The sequence below is a fragment of the Ochlerotatus camptorhynchus genome, unplaced genomic scaffold, assembly GCF_037179485.1.
Source record: "Ochlerotatus camptorhynchus isolate MF236.1 unplaced genomic scaffold, CSIRO-AGI_Acam_v1.1 ptg000370l, whole genome shotgun sequence".
Lineage (NCBI taxonomy): Eukaryota > Metazoa > Arthropoda > Insecta > Diptera > Culicidae > Ochlerotatus > Ochlerotatus camptorhynchus.
In genome coordinates this window covers 699439-718160 of record NW_027040858.1, presented here as the reverse complement: position 1 = coordinate 718160, position 18722 = coordinate 699439, and the positions used below count along the sequence as shown (strand labels likewise).

The window sequence follows — 18722 nt, the reverse complement described above, 5'->3', positions numbered from 1 at the left end:
GAGCTCGTCGCCACAGATATTGGCACGTTGGCGAAACAGATCGATAGCTACGCCGGTCGGCAACGGAATCTGCACAAAATTAAGATCATCTCGCTGGAGGTGCTGCTGGCCGTCGGAATCGTAGGGGTGTTGTACATACTGATGGTGAAGTTCGTGCTCCGTTTGGCAGCGCCTTCGCATTAGTGAGCTTTGGGGCGGCCTGGCAGTTAGCAGCATATTGTGTGTGTGTGTGTGTGTGTGTGTGTGTGTGTGTGTGTGTGTGTGTGTGTGTGTGTGTGTGTGTGTGTGTGTGTGTGTGTGTGTGTGTGTGTGTGTGTGTGTGTGTGTGTGTGTGTGTGTGTGTGTGTGTGTGTGTGTGTGTGTGTGTGTGTGTGTGTGTGTGTGTGTGTGTGTGTGTGTGTGTGTGTGTGTGTGTGTGTGTGTGTGTGTGTGTGTGTGTGTGTGTGTGTGTGTGTGTGTGTGTGTGTGTGTGTGTGTGTGTGTGTGTGTGTGTGTGTGTGTGTTTGTGCGTGTGCTCTTATTTCATTTTTCTATTTGTTCATCAAAAATGGATTTCAGAAACATTGGGGAAAACGGATCCCGCTTGCTCAATGGAAGAATTGCTCCAGTAACGGTCCATCTGTAGAGCATTATCGCACAATTGATCCATTTTCCTCAAAAATAGAAGTACAACCGCCAATTTAGGGTGTTGCCTAGTTCTGTTGGTCATCTTCTGAATGAAGATGGCATTAAATATATTTTTCAAAATTGATTTCATAAATACAATGTTATGTGTACCTACAAAATATGTAAACAATTTTAGATGGAATCAAATATAAGTTTTGTTGTTTAAACGCTGTCTTAATTTTCTGTGTCAATTTTGTGTATTTCTCATCACCTCCATTCAGCTGATTTTATCTCAAACCACACCAACCTCCAGAGACAGACTTCCGAATATGTTATAGCAGGGTGTCCACTATCACTTAGAACGAGATTGTAGGATCGCTTTGCGAGTCTTACATTCCCAAAAATTGGATTTGTGGTTTGCACCAAAATTTGAACATTTAAATTTCTCAGGATCTTCCTTCACAGGATAGTCGTCCTTTGCGTGAGAGGAATCACCACAATTCATCACCGTCACCGCATTTTGGAATTTTTCTCCCGTCTTCCTGAAGTGTTCTCACTTCACTCGGACATGGAGCATAAGGCTAGCTTTTTCTGTCGATTTTCTTTTTATGAGATCACAGACCAGAACAGATCAGATCAGTGATGCCAGTTCAAACAGTATTGCTTCAGTTTTTTGAACGCATCCAGACAAACAGTTAAAGTTTGAAATATTCCAGTTTTCCATTATTAATAGCAAAATATTACCAGTGCAGAATGTTTAATATGCTTGCACGTTAAAATTTTATTTTGGAGTTGAATTCTAGAAATGCAGTATTTAATTGAAATGCAATACCGTCGTGGGGGGCTACTTTGGATGCATTCAAATTTGTTGAACCAAATGAGGTAGATCAAAGAATCGATTGAATATTTATCTATAATTTGCTACAGAGACTGTTGTATTCTCGATCATATAAAATCGTTAGCAGATATGCTTAAGCTCTTCTCAGAATTATGCGATATTTTTTATATATTAGAGGTAACAATAGCTGCAATTTCCAAACCTACGACTGAATGCCTCCCTTCAGATAACGACTTGAGTGCGGTAAAATCGATAGAACTGTTTCAAACACATCGTCGGTACATGAGCGAGTCGGTGATCGTCTCTATTTGCCAGTGCTGGCGGGGGGAATACCCCTCACCATCCCTCTCCAACTGGGGAGTTTGGTAAAGAGAGATGATCAAACCGATCTGTACCTTCCTCAAAGTTGTCCTTGCTCGCTTTCTACTCTCTTTATACAATTTTCACACTGCCGTACTCTAAAAATTGCCTTTATAAAATTACCACTTTAGTCTGTTATTTGAAATTAGCATCTTCAACTGCAACTATTATGGGAATTTTTAGCAACGAGTTTTATAAAAAAGTGTACCTTCTTAAACATTTGACCCAAAATCGATGTTGAAACTTTTAAAGACATTCACTAGCTCCTGTCGGGAGTCGATTAACATACGTAATACCGGGAAGTGCAGTATATTCCATCTGAATGATGATGATTTGATGTTTCCCCATATTAAATCTCCATCAAACCAAAAATTAATGTTTTTTTGAAAGTTCTGTCTAACCTATGAGTTTCTGACTATGATTTTTGGTTTTGGGTGGTGTTGGTGATGTCCATTTAATGAGCAAAACACATGAAACGTGTCCAAAGTAGCCCCTCTGACATTATTGGTCGTTTATATGGTTCTCGTTACACCATATTGGATGTACGCCATTTTCTATTGTTATTTACTTTATTTATTTTATACGGACATGTTAAAGTGTCAAAAGAAGCCCCGTTGCAATTGAAATCTGCAAAATGCGTGACAATGCCGCGATCAAGTTTGTTTCACAGCATCGACATGCATTCTGCTTGTTTGGTATTATGTCAGTTAACATAACTTTATGTCAAAGTTAACCTAACTGATGTTGAGAACTTGTGATGATGATGATGATGGTCCCACCTCTTACCCCTACAAAGGTTTGAGCTGGACGGTTGATCTTTAAGATAATTAAATATGACATTTTAACCAGGTTAGCAAACAAAATCGAACTGGTTTCAGTTACAGATATAAATTCCCTCTAGAGTTTACAGTTGCTTCACAGCGATATAAATGTGGAAAAGCTCAGGCGTCCACCTCTTAGTTCGCCTTTTTGTCCACCTAAAATATTTATAAGTATTACAAGCAATCAAGAGTTAATGAACAATCAATAAAGCATCCTATTACACTAGCAACCCCGCAATCTGATGCGATCATAATTTTCAGCAATGTCAGGAATGCTCACGAACCCCCCACGTTTGCCAGAAAACTTACTACTAACTCAAGGTATCTTCCAAATAAGCTTCGAAATTGCATTTTGTATAATCAAATGTTAAATTCAGTCCTCTATATCCGTAATACGCGCGCGAGGCTCAAACCTTTGTAGACTACTTTTTTTTTAATTAATCTACTATTAAATCTAATATTAAAAATCCATCATCACCATCGTGGCGAACAGAAATAATTTTTGCAGTGCTACAATAATTGTTAAAAAAAGTCGTTATAACAGCTATCCATATAAAATAATCCGTTAGAGTTAACTTCGTCAAGATACATAATTTGTCAATTCATAAAAAAAAACACTGGATGACTACTTTGACTATATGTTTTTAGTATTACTTCTACGTGAAGTCAACGATTTACATAGTTGAAGATGCTAATTTCAAATAACAGACTGTAGTGGTAATTTTTATACGATAGATGGAGTAGATGAAAGCATAGAGTTGATAGTTCCGTTAGAGTACGGCAGTGTGAAGATTGTATATAGATATTAGAATAGCGAACTAGGACAACTTTTAAGGAAGGTACAAATCGGTTTTTTCATCTCTCTTTACCAAACTCCCCCTTTGGAGAGGGATGGTGAGGGGTGTCCCCCCCGCCACCACTGGCAAAAAGAGATGAAAACCGACCCGTTCAAGTACCAACTGTGTGTTTGAAACAGTTCTACCGATTTTTACCGCACTTCAATTGTTATTTGAAGGAAGGCATCCAGTCGTAGGTTTGGAAATTGCAACTATTGTTTACCCCTACCACGATATGTGCTCCTGTCATCGTCGACTTGACGATCTCGAGGGGACACGGGTGGGGTAGGTGAAACACATACAACATATAGTCAAAGTACATAACTCTGGATGGGAGCATACCATCAATTACTGTCAATGGTCGAAAGGTACAGTAGCAACACCTACCCCACCCGTGTCCCCTCGAGATCGTCAAGTCGACGATGACAAGAGCACATATCGTGGTAGGGGTAAACAATAGTTGCAATTTCCAAACCTACGACCAGTCTTGTAAGCGGTCACGGTAGTCGACACATTTTCTGTGATAATCGACTGCTTTTGCCTCCGACACTTGGAAAACAAGCTATCATATTACAGTACCAAACTCAAATGTCATACGACAGGCTCTGTCATACGACACTGTCGCCGAAGACCGTCACGAATGTATGTATTTTAGTTTTTCTCATAATAAGAGCTGCTGATGTTGTGCTTGTGTGAATTCTGAAAATAGCAAGCAATGATGTCCTAGGAATAACATTTCTGATCAGAAATGGTTTAATTTACACCAAATTGAGGAATTAGACCGAAATTACTCATGTCATATGATAGTTATTTGATAATTTTATTTTCTCTCGAATGTTATTCTACCGGTTGTGTTGTGTGAGAGAGACGACGGTAGAGCATGAGTGTAGGAATAAAAACAGACTGTCGCGCACGACAACGAAGCGAGTGTAGTAAAAAACGTCAACAGTTTCAACCCCTGCCTACGACTGGATGCCTTCCTTCAAATAACAATTGAAGTGCGGTAAAAATCGGTAGAACTGTTTCATATTTAATCTGCCGAACGTGATCTATAGTCTCATCATCAATTACAACAGAGACGTTCTCATTTACTCGATTCCGCGAAAATACCATAAATTTAGTTTTACTTGTATTCAATTTCAACTGCTTATACTTCAACCATCTACTTAGAGAACGCAAATCTTCATTCAAGTGTAAAACGGTATCATCTAAATCCTTAGCTGCAATGAATAACACAGTATCATCTGCACAAAGATTAATGTCGCAAAATTGTAAAACACGTCGCAAGTCATTAATATACATAATAAATAACAGGGGCCCCAATACACTTCTCTGGGGCACTCCAAAGTTATTCCCCACGGGACTGGAAACAGAATCATTAAAAACAGTCCGTTGAGTTCTGTCAGACAAATAACTTTCAATTTATATGCAGTACTCGTAATTCCAAAACGCTTGATTGATCTTAACAATAAGGGCCTAGAAATTGTTTCAAAAGCGCGTTTAAGATCCAAAGAAACAGCAACAATCGTATCTTTACACTCCCAAGTTATTTTTCCATCTCGCTAATACCAAATTCAACGCGGTTTCACAAGAATAACGTTCCCGATATCTCGATTGTTCTGGTATCAACAAACTATTACTATTTAAATACTCCAACAGCTGGTCTTTAACAAAAAGTTCTAAAATTTTCTAATGTGTGCAACATGTTGATGGGACGAAACTCTTCGGCTTCAATCGTTCCAGCAACTTTTTGAATAGGGACCACTAAGGAATCCTTCCAAATTTGTGACACATGTCCAGTTTGTAATGATTCATTAATAAGGTCTAGCAAGATGTGGCCAATGACATGAAAGCAATCTTGAATAACTCTAGCATTTACATTATCTACTTCAACCGATTTTTCTAATGAAAAACAAATAACTCTAAGTTCATCTAATGTAATTGGGTGAAAACCTTCAAATCAACAACTACTATAAACTGGCTGTTTTATTTCGTCAGGTTCATCGACCAATTCAATGGATTGATTAATCAATGATACACTGTCTACAAAATAATCATTTGGCTTAGCTGCAATTACTTGTTCTGACTGATCTAATGTGCCATTAAAAGTTATGGACCGCGGTTTGCAATTACTAGGTTTTAATAAAGATTTCAAAATTTTCCACAACAAATCAGTTAATTTCAGAACAATGCACCATTTCAAATCTCCGTCAATATTAATGATGTCTCTCTATTTTTCATCTACCAATATTATTTTAAATTATCAGGGGTAACGTTTTAGCTGATTCTTATGCAGGGTGTCTACGCATTTTGCTAAAAAAAAATTCCAGGTTTTTCCAGACCTTTCCGTTAATTCTAAGATCTCATAAAATATCAAAACCTTAAATATTCGAAATATTCCAAGATCTAGAAACTTTTCAAAGAGCCAAAATCCCAAAATTAGAAGATTTAAGTCTCAGTAATTTGATTAACTTCAAGTTCACACAATTAAATATCAAAGATCGGAATTAACAAATATGTTTGCTAGTTTTGGAACTCTCACGGTCCCTAATCTTCTATCATGTCTGGATTTTTCAATTTTAAATAAAACACCCTGAACCTTGAAGATTTTTCTTAAGGAGGATGTAATTTTCTAAACTTGAAATCTTAAAAAAAAAACCTAAGCCTCAGAATTTCCATTTTTCTCCAAATCTTAAATCTTGATACTTTTTCTATGTCCAATGGAATCGCGGAGCAAAATTAATAACTCCGAAACGAAGCATTTCCGCGACTTGGTGTCCTGGGCAAAGTTTCTCATCATAATAAGGACCCTCTTGGGTGGTCAGTAGGCTGTAGAGTTTTGACGTCTTAATAAGAGTTGTTTATTTTATCAAGATAAACAACTTTGCCAAAGTCGTCAAGTCTTCAAAACGCCATTTCAATGCAAAGTTATAAAAAAAAAACATGTTCCCCTAAAATGAAGAAAGCTAAAAAACACCAACTCTCTCAAATTTGATATTTTGTTTATCGAGTATTGCTTAATTTTTGCTGAAAATGTCAGTTTGCGATTTTTGCGCTTTGGAAGATATTAAAGCTCAACAACTACAAAACGTTTTTTTCAACAATATCTTTAAAATTTGAAGCTTAATCCAGCATGCTTCTTCACAAAAGTTATTTATTGAATGCATTTGCTAAGAGAAAAATATAACATTATATGGTTATAAGCAAAAAAAAACCGAAACATAGAGAAAACCATATTTTTGACATTTTTTCTTTAACTCCATATAACTCGGAACCAGTAGGCTGTGGAAATTTTACGTTTTTAAAAAAGTTGTTTATTTTGTCAAGATAAACAACTTTGCTGAAGACATCAAGTCTCCAAATCATCAGAGAAAGTAGTTAGATTGTGGCGCCATCTTTACGGAAGAGCTTTGAACTATTTGTTTCTGTCAATAGATGGTCCTTATTATGATGAGAAACTTTGTCCAAGACACCAAGTCGCGGAAATGCTTCGTTTTAGACTTATTAATTTTGCTCCGCTAGATTGCATTCCTGGTCCAGTGCACGTGCACAGTGGTCCAGAATGCAGATTTAGGTGGAATGATATGTTTTCAGCCTGAAATTGAAACTTTAGACTAAAAGTCTCTTCTACAAAGTTGTTCCTTATAGTTAGGCCCTTATTTTTATGACAATGAATTCTAGGGTGGTTCCTATTATCATTAAAATCAAAAATCTAACTTTTTGTTTGAATAAATCAAGGTATTCATTCTTGGGCAAAGTTATAGTTGAGCTAATTTCAAGCAACTTTGTTGAATTAACTTTTTTGTATCTCTTAAATTGGCCGATTTAGAGCTATTTTCTTGAATTTAGTTAGGGTGGCTCTTAAAAAAAACAGTTGTTTTGCTCTAGTTTTCTTATTTTGATATTCTCAGCAAAGGTGTCTTGAAATAACTTTTCGATCTTAAGAAGGCGCAAATTTTTGCTGCTCAAAGCTTGTCAATATCTTTCACCGATCAAGAGTTATTGACGTTTTTATACTAAAAATATGCACTTTTCAAATGTTAATATCTCTGGTTGGGGCAAACAAAAAAAAAAAGTTTTTTTACGGAATTTGAAAGGGCGTATGTTATTGTCAATAATATGAAAAAAATTAGAGGTATGTTATTTTTAAAACTCGTATAAAATCAATTTGAAATTATTCATATTTTTTACTATATTTAGGTATATCTTTTTTATTAGAAGAAATACAGGCAACAAATTTATCTATAAAACATTCGTCTTAAAGAGTTTTAAAAGTCTCTAGAAGATGACTTTCATGATGAATTTCTAATGACAAATTTAAATAAAATGTGCTAGTACATTTGTTTCAATATTTGGACATTTATTGTCTTCGAGGAAGTTTTTGTTCTTAAAAATTCCCTTCTTTTGGTGTTTTCTAAACGTCAGGGTGGTCCTTAAATTAGGGAATTTTTAAAACTAACTTTTTTGTTTTACAAAATAAAAACTGTATAAAAAGTGTATATTGAAAAAGTTTTAGCTAAGTTAATTGCAAGCAACTTTGTCTAATTTTTTTTTCTATCTCTTAACGTTCTCATTTTAGAGTATTTTTTCGGAGTTGACTTAGGGTGTTCCTGGAAAAAAAATAGTGTTTTAGCACTAACTTTTTTATTTGAAATTTCTCATGAAAGTCATCTTCTAGAGACTTTTAAAACTCTTTAAGACGAATGTTTTATAGCAGGATTTGTTGCCTGTATCTCTTCTAATAAAAAAAGATATACCTAAATATAGTAAAAAATATGAATAAATTTAAATTGATTTTATATGAGTTTAAAAAATAACATTCCTCCATTTTTTTCATATTATTGAGAATAACATACGCCCTCTCAAATGCCGTAAAAAAACTTTTTTTTTTGTTTGCCCCAACCGGAGATATTAACATTTGAAAAGTGCATATTTTTAGTATAAAAACGTCAATAACTCTTGATCGGTGAAAGATATTGACAAGCTTTGTGCAGTAAAAATTTGCGCCTTCTTAAGATCTAAAAGTTATTTGAAAACACCTTTGCTGAGAAATTCGAAATAGCCAAACAACTGTTTGTTTTTTAAGAGCCACCCTAACTCAATTCAAGAAAATAGCTCTAAATCGGCCAATTTAAGAGATACAAAAAAGTTATTTCCAACAAAGTTGATTGAAATTAGCTCAGCTATAACTTTGCCGAAGAATGTATACCTTAATTTATTCAAACAAAAAAGTTAGATTTTTAATTTCAATGATAATAGGAACCACCCTAGAATTAATTGTCATAAAAATAAGGGCCTAACTATAAGGAACAACTTTGTAGAAGAGACTTTTAGTCTAAAGTTTCAATTTCAGGCTCAAAACATATCATTCCAACCTAAATCTGCATTCTTGCATTTGCCGCAGTTGGATGTATCTGTTGAAGAGGTGATGAAAGTTCTTTCATCTGTAGATCCTTCTAAAGGTCCTGGTCCAGACTGTTTGCCGCCATCGTTCATTAAGAAATTTTCTGCATCTCTCACTTCACCTGTGTTGATTATCTTCAATCGTTCGCTAGTTAGTGGTGTTTTCCCCACAATGTAGAAGGTTGCGTCCATCACACCTATTCACAAAGCTGGAAACATCCACAACGTTGAAAATTATCGCGGAACTTCGATTCTAAGCTGCCTCCCAAAAGCTCTGGAGAGGATCGTATATGAGCTCGTATATCAAGCGGTTAGGCCAGTAATTACCGAACATAAGCACGGCTTCGTGAGGAAACGCTCTACAACAACCAACTTAATGGTGTTTGTCAACTCGCTGATCAACTCCATTGAAAAACGACGACAAGTTGATGCGATCTACGTGGACTTCAGTAAGGCGTTCGATAGGGTTCCACATGTGCTTGCAGTGGACAAAATGAGGTGTATGGGATTACCTAATTGGGCCACGAAGTGGCTACAGTCTACGGTGTTAATTCGCCTAGTTTCGAGATAACCTCTGGTGTTCCCCAAGCTAGCCATTTGGAGTCTTTAATTTTCATCCTGTTCGTGAACGATCTGTGTAGTCGACTGTGTTCTTCGAAACTTATGTTCGCCGATGACTTAAAGATCTTTGGTACAATTAAGTCAAGACTTGACTGTTGCGCACTCCAGAAGGATATTGATTCCCTTTTGCGCTGGTGTACATTGAACGGTATGCAGGTTAATGTCACAAAATGCTGCGCAATATCTTTTAGCCGTTCACGCGAGCCCTTACGACATAACTATAGGATAGGACTCAGTAGTTTGCTCTTCGTGTCTTCAGTTAAGGATTTGGGTGTTATCATCGACTCTAAAGTCAGATTCAATGAGCACATCTCCATGATAACTACTAAAGCATTCGCCACATTAGGTTTCTTGAAACACAAACGCATTCCAGAACATCTACGCGCTGAAATCACTATACTGTGCTCTCGTCCGCAGTCTTCTAGAGTATGCTGTTGTTGTGTGGGCACCCTTTCACGCTATTCAAGCTAACAGAATCGAAGCCATTCAGCGAAAGTTCGTAAGATACGCTTTACGTGTTCTGCCCTGGAACGATTCGGTAAATTTGCCGCCTTACGAAGAACGGTGCAGGCTGATTGACCTGGACACGTTGGCAGCAAGGAGGAAACTACTTCAGCGACTCTTCGTGTTTGGATTGCTTAACGGTGACGTGGATTGCAACTCTCTTGTGAGCCAAATCTACATCAATGCTCCTCAAAGAGTTCTACGTAGTTACACGCTTCTGTGGCAACCTACCCATCGGACCAACTATGGATTCAACGAACCGTGGACTTTGTGCTGTCGTGTGTTTAATGAAACATTTGATGTATTTGATTTTAACATTAGTAAGCCTACTTACAGACATAGAATTCGACACCTAGCCTAGAAAATATCTGTACAACATTATGTTGAAGATTTAATTAAATTAAAATAACACTTTTTTGGAATACTTCTCAGTATTAAATGCATGAAAGCCCTTCATTAAATTTATTGACTTACCCTATCTTTTTTATTAGGATTTGGATGTTAATCATTTTCAAATTAATGTGCATTTCAAAAGAAAAAAGCATATTTTTTTTAAATAATGTTCTACAAACTAGACTGATTTTATTCAATAGAATCTTATAATGCAAGGGTGTTTTATTATGTTCACTGAAAGCCACTATCTGGTAGAGGAAAGTCTCCTACTCTATCCTTCGACAATGTACCCCTCTAACCTTGGGTAAGCCGCGAGTATTCGGCCCAACTCCTACTAGACATAGAATTAAGTGAATTTTGTTACAAACAAAGAACAATGAATTATCGGCTCCGTAAAGCTAACGCAATTGAGCCTTACACATAAACGACTAGAGTGTTAGCAAACCAACTGTGTGCATACATCTCACAACACTCGACAAAGAGTGTGTGGTTCTCCCATTTACTTCGCACACTCTTTTTCAACTTATTTGTGAAAAAGCGTTCCACACAATGAGCGGTACACTCCGTGCGGCGCAGGGAACGAATAGCGCTAATGTCTTCTTTGAATTCTTTGCAGACTTTCCTTACCACGAGCGCATGCCTAGGAGCTGAAGAAGGGCATAACAAAGAAGATTTTTTTCTTTTTGCTGTGTTTCCCATCTCCAACCCTACACTGAGTGGCGCTCTTTGCGTCGGAGCCGTGGGAGCGATGGCTACACATTGAGCTTTCCGTTATTTCAGGGTGTGTGTCGGTCTTCTCTTCTCCGCTGTTTTACACTTGCGCAGGGTGAAAAACAACCAACTTTGTGTTTGCTTGATTCTCACTTTGTATATTTCAGAAAATCAATACATTGCGCGAGTTATGTTTTACATACGGGAGATTCTTTTAAAAGAGAACTTCAACCACACTTGATTGCTAAATACAGACTAATTTATTTCATTAAATTTTATCCTACTCCTAACCGATGTACGTTGATCGGTGCTGCCTTGTCAGCACCTCGTTTCCGTTGTTCCCAATCGCAACTCGATATTTTCCCTAACTCAATGCCTGAATGATTCATAGTTCCTTCTATTTTGCAACAAATGCTCTGTCCCTACCAAGATATTTCCCTAATTCGATACCTCCTTTACTCGATGTGTTCTGATTAATTTGCCCATGTATTTTCACCTCCCTAAGTCGATTTTTTTTATATAATTCCGTTGCAGTGAAATTGATTATTGAACTCTACATTTAGAGTTTAATTGTGATCTAGATGAAAGATTTTAGGATAAAATAATAAGTATTTTGTCTAGTAAACAAATTCTAAATAAATATTTTACAACACGAACATCGTTTTAAATATAATTTCCAGTTTCATTTCAACATCATAGCATTTACCATTAAATTATTGGATTTAGTTATGATTTTAAATTATCTTTTGGTTTTTTTTTTCTGATATTCTGTTTAATCGATACCTCTCTCAGTCGATGCTCCACTGAATGCTGAACAGACTGATTTATAAAAATTATTAGCTAGCCCATAATTGAGGGATGATTGTACAACGTTTATAAATATTATTATAAAGATTTATAAACTATCTGCTTTAAAAAATGCTTCCTACAGTTTTGCCACTAATTATAATTTTCCCACCACTACTTACGATAATCTGTTTTTGATCGCGTTAATAAGAAAGTAGTCATTGAACATTTTCGTTTATTACTGAATATCAATAACCGGGAAATTTTCGAGATTTTGTATGTATGCATGTATATACAATCCAACTTCCACTGTCCGGCAGTGTTTTTATGGAAGAAAAATGCCATCTTGGTTTTTAACATGGCGTTTGGCATCGGTTTCCGGCCTATACACGTCATCCCCTATCCGGAAGTACCCATATTGTAGGGTATTTGACAGTTTTTATTGAACCGATGGCCGCCATCTTGGATTTCAAAATGGCATCTGGCATCGATTTCCGGCCTCTACACGTCGTTTCCTTTCCGGAAATACTCATATTTTAGAGTATTTGATAGTTTTTCTTGACCCGATGGCCACCATCTTGTCCACCAAATGTCGTCTAGCATCGATTTCCGGCCTCGACAAGTCGTCTCCTTCCAAAAATATCCATATTGTAGGGTATTTGACAGTTTTTCTTGAAACTATGGTCGCCATCTTGGATTACAAAATGGCGTCTGACATCGATTTTTGGCCTTAACACGTCGTTCTCTATCCGGAAATACCCATGTTGTAGGGTATTTAACAGTTTTTCTTGACCCGATGGTTGCCATTTTGGATTCCAAAATGACATCTGGCAACGATTTCCGGCCTCTACACGTCGTCTCCTTTCCAAAAATATCCATATTGTAGGGTATTTGACAGTTTTTCTTGAACCGATGGCCGCCATCTTGGATTCCAAAATGGCATCTGCCATCGATTACCGGCCTCTACACGTCATCCCTTTTCCGGTTCCTGTTCTCACATTGCACAGCCTTTATATATGAACAAGCTTTCGAGACACAACATATTAAGGAAGTTCATGTGCACACTAGCGCCGCGTAGTGTGAGAATTCTGAACTAATATGACCATCATCCGAAAGGACTTGATCACCTGAACAACTTTGCTCAAAACAGCAACTTTCTATATGGCCAGGCTCTCGAGATACAGTTTATATAGGAATTGCACATGCACACTAGCGCTGTGTTGTGAGAGAGTTCTGAACTAATATGGCCACCATCCGAAAGGACTTGGTCACCTGAACAACTTTGTTCAAGACAGTAACTTTCTATATGGTCAGGATCACGAAATATTCTATGTTGGAAATATGATCCATATATTATAGCGGCCGTCATAAATAACATAAAAGTGAAGTGCCTCTAGCGGCGTAGTTCCCAATTTAACCTGAATCCAATGGCACAGGCTTGTTGGTCTAACCCAGTACAGCAACTTTGTCGAAGACAGTATAGCTTTATGTATTGAAACAAATGAGATAATCCACTACAGCCCCAATTAGTGAAAATCCCATAAACTGTGGGTATCCTTATTCGCGGATAGCCCGGCAATAAGGATCCGGCAATAAGGATTCCTGACTGTATACTGATCCCATTGCAAACAATTTTAGCACGGAAGTTGAAAAGTGAAAGCTCTGTTGAGATTCAGTAACCCATTTCAGAATACCTGGTCACTCACGTCCATTTCGAGGCTACTTTCACTTACAACCAGCCCGGCATACACGTAGTACCGATATAAAATGTGTACACTTCCATCATCAAAGCATTTCCTGCTTTAGATGGCACGTATTTAGTAGGATGCATTTCATATTTTTATATCTAGTTGTAATCAGTTAGATCTCACCGCTTATGTATTGCGACCTAGCTGCTGAATCTTTGTCATCTCGATTCTCGTTGAGTCCTGTTGAATAATCGGGATCTGTTTTGGAATACTCTTCTCTCACTTTTCGATGTTTTTCGTATCTCTTCTTGAATATTGTAACCTCTTTGTTTGCTTCTTCCGTCATGTTGCATGGAGGAACCTTTCAAATCTCCATACTCCAGGCTTTTGACGATAACGTTCGGAATCACTTTGGAAATACTGAATCGCTTCATAATGTTCATAATCACTTAGGAAAGCACTGAAACATTTCAGAAAGTACTGAATCACTTCAGAAAAATTGGAATCATTCCTGAAAGTACTGAATCACTTCAGAAATGTTTGGAATCACTCCAAAAAGTACTGAATAATTCCAGATAGTTTGTAATCACTTCCGAAAGTACTGAATCACTTCGGAAAGAATTTAATCACTTTTTAACAGTTTGATATCAATGCTGAAAGTAATGAATCACTTCAGGAAAGCTCTGAAATTCTTCGGATAGTATTGAAGGACTTAAAACTTCGGAAAGTACTGTATCAATTCTCTATCAATCAAGTCTCAAGTCTCAAAGCCTCTCACTTCTTCAAGAGCTGAATCACTTTGTAATTACTTAATTACTTCAGAAAAGTTTGGAATCCCTTCAGAAAATATTTAATTACTTCAGAAAAATTGGAATCACTTTGGGGAGCATCGAATCTTTTAAAAAAATGTTCAAAATCTTTTCTGAAAGTACTGAAACACTATAGAAAATCTCGGAATCACTTTGAAAAGTACTGAATTACTGCAGAAAAGCATCAGAAAGTATTGAATCACTTCAGATAGTACAGACATAATTGAGCATGAAACTGATTAACCGCTCGCGGTTGCTACTCCGTTCCTATCAGATCACCTGACAGAGAAGCAACAAACGATGCGTTGAACTAGCATTCATCTGCAATGTGTAAAAACTGGTCATCTCACATTTAGGCAATAACAGCGCTGGCCGCTTCCAAATGTAGGTTAATTAGACCGTCAAAACCGAGAGATCCTTCTCACTTCCACGAATTTTTCGATAGTCACAGGATTCACTTAAGGGAGTATTGATTCTTATCGCTAAGCCACTCAATTGTGACACTTCGAAAAAGGTCTCGATTTTGGCAACTCACTCGATATCGAGTTATGTAACCATAATCAACCAGGAAAATTCCAAGATGTTAACCGAAAAAACAGTGCATTTAAAAAAAAATCACTGCCCACCCTGCGTACGTAATTTGTGCACGGCCCCTTGCGCTTATTGCGTTTTCTCTCCTACTTACGATCCATTTCGGAAAAAAATGCCGCATACAATCTCGCAGGTTTCTTTTGCGTGCAGCTAGAAGAATTTCACAATGCTTATCGCAAATTTCCTGTTCCTTCCATCTCGCGTCAATCTTGTTCTGAGTCGGCCAACTGTCTTATCCTCCCCCATCCAACATCCACCGATCGACCGAAGCGAGCAAGAACGAACACCGCAGAGATCCATGAGCCACGCAGCTTGACATCTTTCCATTCACAGCTCAACAGTCACCATACTAAACGGCGCACAGCGCGACTTTATGGGAGTGAGAGTGAGAGCTTTTTATTTTCGAGAGGAAAACCACTCGGGCTCGACCAATGCGAACCAGCACCAGGGCGCCAAACGCTGTGCGAATACTAATTCGCACAAGACGCGAAAAAGACGCTTCAGAATTCGCTGATCGACGAGAGTCTGTTGTCTATATTAAATGACAGCCGATCGATGTAAATCAGTTTAGTTTGTCGCAAATTCAGCAACCAAAAGCATCTCTCCCTTCGACATTCACGGACCGGTGCGTCGCGAGTCAAGTATTCGAAAGCGTTGAGTTGAGGAATTGAAGACGACTACACTTACGGCAAGTTGTGTTGTTCCTCTAGCTTTGTCATCGAATCGAAAATTTTTGGTTGATTTGTGCGAACGATAGCCACGTGTGCGTGAATAGTTTTTTAGTTTGTTTTGACCACGTGTGTAGTGTCGTTGTTGGTGAAGGGAATTTAAGCGAAACGAGCGAAAATGTCGGGCGGATTCTTTTTCGAGCACGTAGTCGAGTATTTTCTTCCGAAAAGTGACGCCGAGAAGAGCAAGAAGAAGAGCGATCAGAAGGAGGTGCCAATAAAAAAGTAAACTGTTGATCTTGTGGAGGCGCGCAGAAGTTAATAACTCAAGCACACGGGACGTGGTGAGAGAGAGTAAACAAGATTTACTCTGATCATCGAAAACAACAAGCCGAGTGGGAAGCTGTAGCGCGAGCTCCACACCGACACCGACACCGACAGACCAGTGCGAAGTCTACCAACGTCGGTATCGAACGTTAATTTGTGCGGTTCGAAAAAAAAAAACTAAAACTAGAGAAAACGAAAAACAGAAACTATTATGATGTTCAAGAAGTACGTTATGAAGCTAACGAACACCATCGGAACGGTGGACTATCTGCGACGGAAGTCTTCGTCGTCGTCGCCGGCAGCCGATCTAGTTCGGAAGCAGAAGAAAAAAGACAAATACTCCAAGGCGGACCTGGAACCCGAATTGGACCTGGAGGCAGACTACATGCCAAGGTCACGCTATCCCAGTGCGTGTTCGACGGACAGTGCCATCACCAGTGCCAGCAGCCACAGTGGAAGTGCCAGCAGTTTGAGTGACTCGTTCGAATCGTCGGACTCCAACGGGGGAGCCGAAGGCGGGGGCTCAACCAAGCTCGGTCGGCACAGGGACAACGTGCTGGTATTTGATCCGGCCCTGCTGGCCCTACCGGCAGCGAAGATCCTCATCGCCGAGCTGCGGAACGCCCCGGAATTGCAACCGTTAGTATATATACAAAATTGTGTGATTTAATGTTTTTTTTGTGTGTGTTGTTGCCCGCATTGAGCAAAATGTGTCCCGTGAAGAACGCCCTGCGCAAAGCGAAGAAGGAAAATAACTTGATGCGCAATAAGGTCCGGCCTCCGCATAGTGGGGCGACTCCTAGCAAAAGCTGGACAAAATGCTGGAGTTGCTTGAAAATTACCAACACGGGTTTTCTTCGATCAATTTCAGGACTAGGAACCAGTTTTAGCCTAAATTTACTGAATTCGGCAATAGTACTCGGAACAGGTACCCAGCAAGGGGCCAATATTTGTTTCGAGTGAAAAATGCATCCTTCGACATTTGTATTGTCATAATTTGTTTAACAACATTGTTACAGATATTAAAAACCTACTTTGATGCTAGACATAATTTTTCGCCAACTTTCGAATGTTTCCGATGTGATTTTTGCAAAGCTGATAAAGTTTTCTTGTAGAGACTAAATGAGATGTTTGTATGTAATTCATGATTGAATATATACGATACATAGGAACAACACAATAGTTGGGTAAAGAAGAATTGCATTATAACACACCATCGACTGGAAATGCTCTCGCAACGTGGGGCTTTAGGTAGTGATGAAAATGTCGCTAGAACTATTCCACAGCCGCAGTCAGTTTATGAGCAAAAGAAGGACGCACATTTTTTGCCTGTAGACTTTTAGACATACTTCAAGTCTCCGCGTACATCGTACGGGTTAGGCAAAAGATGTGCGTCTAACTTTAAAAACTGTCGCATTAATGGCCCTTCGCTCATTTCCAACTTCTATTCAATTTTCATACTGCCGTACTCTAACGGAACTATCCACCTACTCCCTTCTAAAGATCATTCTCCAGCTAATAAATTATCACACTAAAGCTTCATGTTAGCATTTCCAACCAACTCTGATATACGATTAAAAAACGATTTTCTATTCAATTTTATCGATCGGAAAAAAAAATTGTTTAACGGATATGATGTACCCTTAATTTAAAAATAAACTATAATTAAATTTTTAAACGAGATAAAACACGCCTAAGTTATGTATGTTATATGATTTCTCAAAAGAATCGAATGCAGATTATACTATAGAAAAAAATATCAAAACACCCGAACCACTTGATTTTTTTTTCAATTATATCCGCCCTCACCCCACTGTGGTCCGGTTAGGTTTGCGGTCTGTGATGGTGGTACCTTGAGGGGGGAAGCAGGGGGTTCTTTCGTGAATAGATCTACTGTTTTCAAAACGGCAATTAATTTTCATGTTGACCCAATAACAGTTTGAGATCAACGAACACCATCCTTCAACCGGAAGGCATCATTTATGGACGGGGGGACGACGACGTCTCACCACCTGTTGAGTTTTGACAGATGACTATCTACATACACGCCATACCGGGTGGTTCGTTCATTGATTGTTTTAATGACACACCAGTAACGCTCTCGTGGACGGGGCTTTTGTTGTTGGGACTGTGAGTGGTTATCTCATCCTCATCTCGTCGTCGTCGTCGTCGTTGTCTGTGGATAGTAGGATAGCACTCAGGACTACGGTCGCACAATGTGCGGTTTGTGTGGCTGCGCGGTTACTACACAATGATGATGATTATTGGTTTTTTATTTGAAAGATTCCGAAACACGTTTCTGATTGTGTCTCCGAAGCGGAATATTTTTTATTTTTTTTTTCGTTATAATGATGGTGGTGATTCACTACTCATTTACCATATTTTGCTGTAATGGCTTCGTGTTTCTTTGGTAAAACAAATAAGCTGAGTTTCAAGTCTCGGTCATGTGATTTTATGATGCTTTTTCGATTTGATTGTTCATTCGGGTTTTCTTGAATTTGAGAGAAACAAGTATGAAAATTATCACATAAAAATCGGGAGGTTGTTCTTCAGCCAAAGACCGTGTGGAATAAATCTGTGAACTTGTACACATTGAAGATGAATATCTATTCCAATAATCCATCTATGTGCCTCTGTGATATTTTTTACTTGTTCTAATCAGTAACATAATAGGGGAAAGTAGGGTAACTTGGCCACCTTAAGAAAATCATCAGTTGTGGAAAATACGAATGATTTTTAACCAAATGGATAGTTTCAAAC

General features: G+C 38.1%; 1 protein-coding gene across 4 annotated transcripts in view; it reads left to right on the top strand.

Annotated features, from left to right (window-relative positions):
* csw (corkscrew) overlaps nucleotides 1-18722 on the top strand; it is a 244848-nt gene that overhangs the window by 142253 nt on the left and 83873 nt on the right. The window contains exon 1 of one of the 4 annotated variants that reach the window (XM_065232565.1): nucleotides 15518-16601. The exons of 2 other annotated variants lie outside the window; for them this stretch is intronic. In XM_065232565.1, coding sequence (XP_065088637.1) covers nucleotides 16174-16601 — 428 coding nt within the window. In that variant the 5' untranslated portion in view covers nucleotides 15518-16173. Of the gene's footprint in view, nucleotides 1-15517; nucleotides 16602-18722 lie in introns of those variants that run through there. One more of the 4 variants, XM_065232562.1, reaches the window with a different exon arrangement.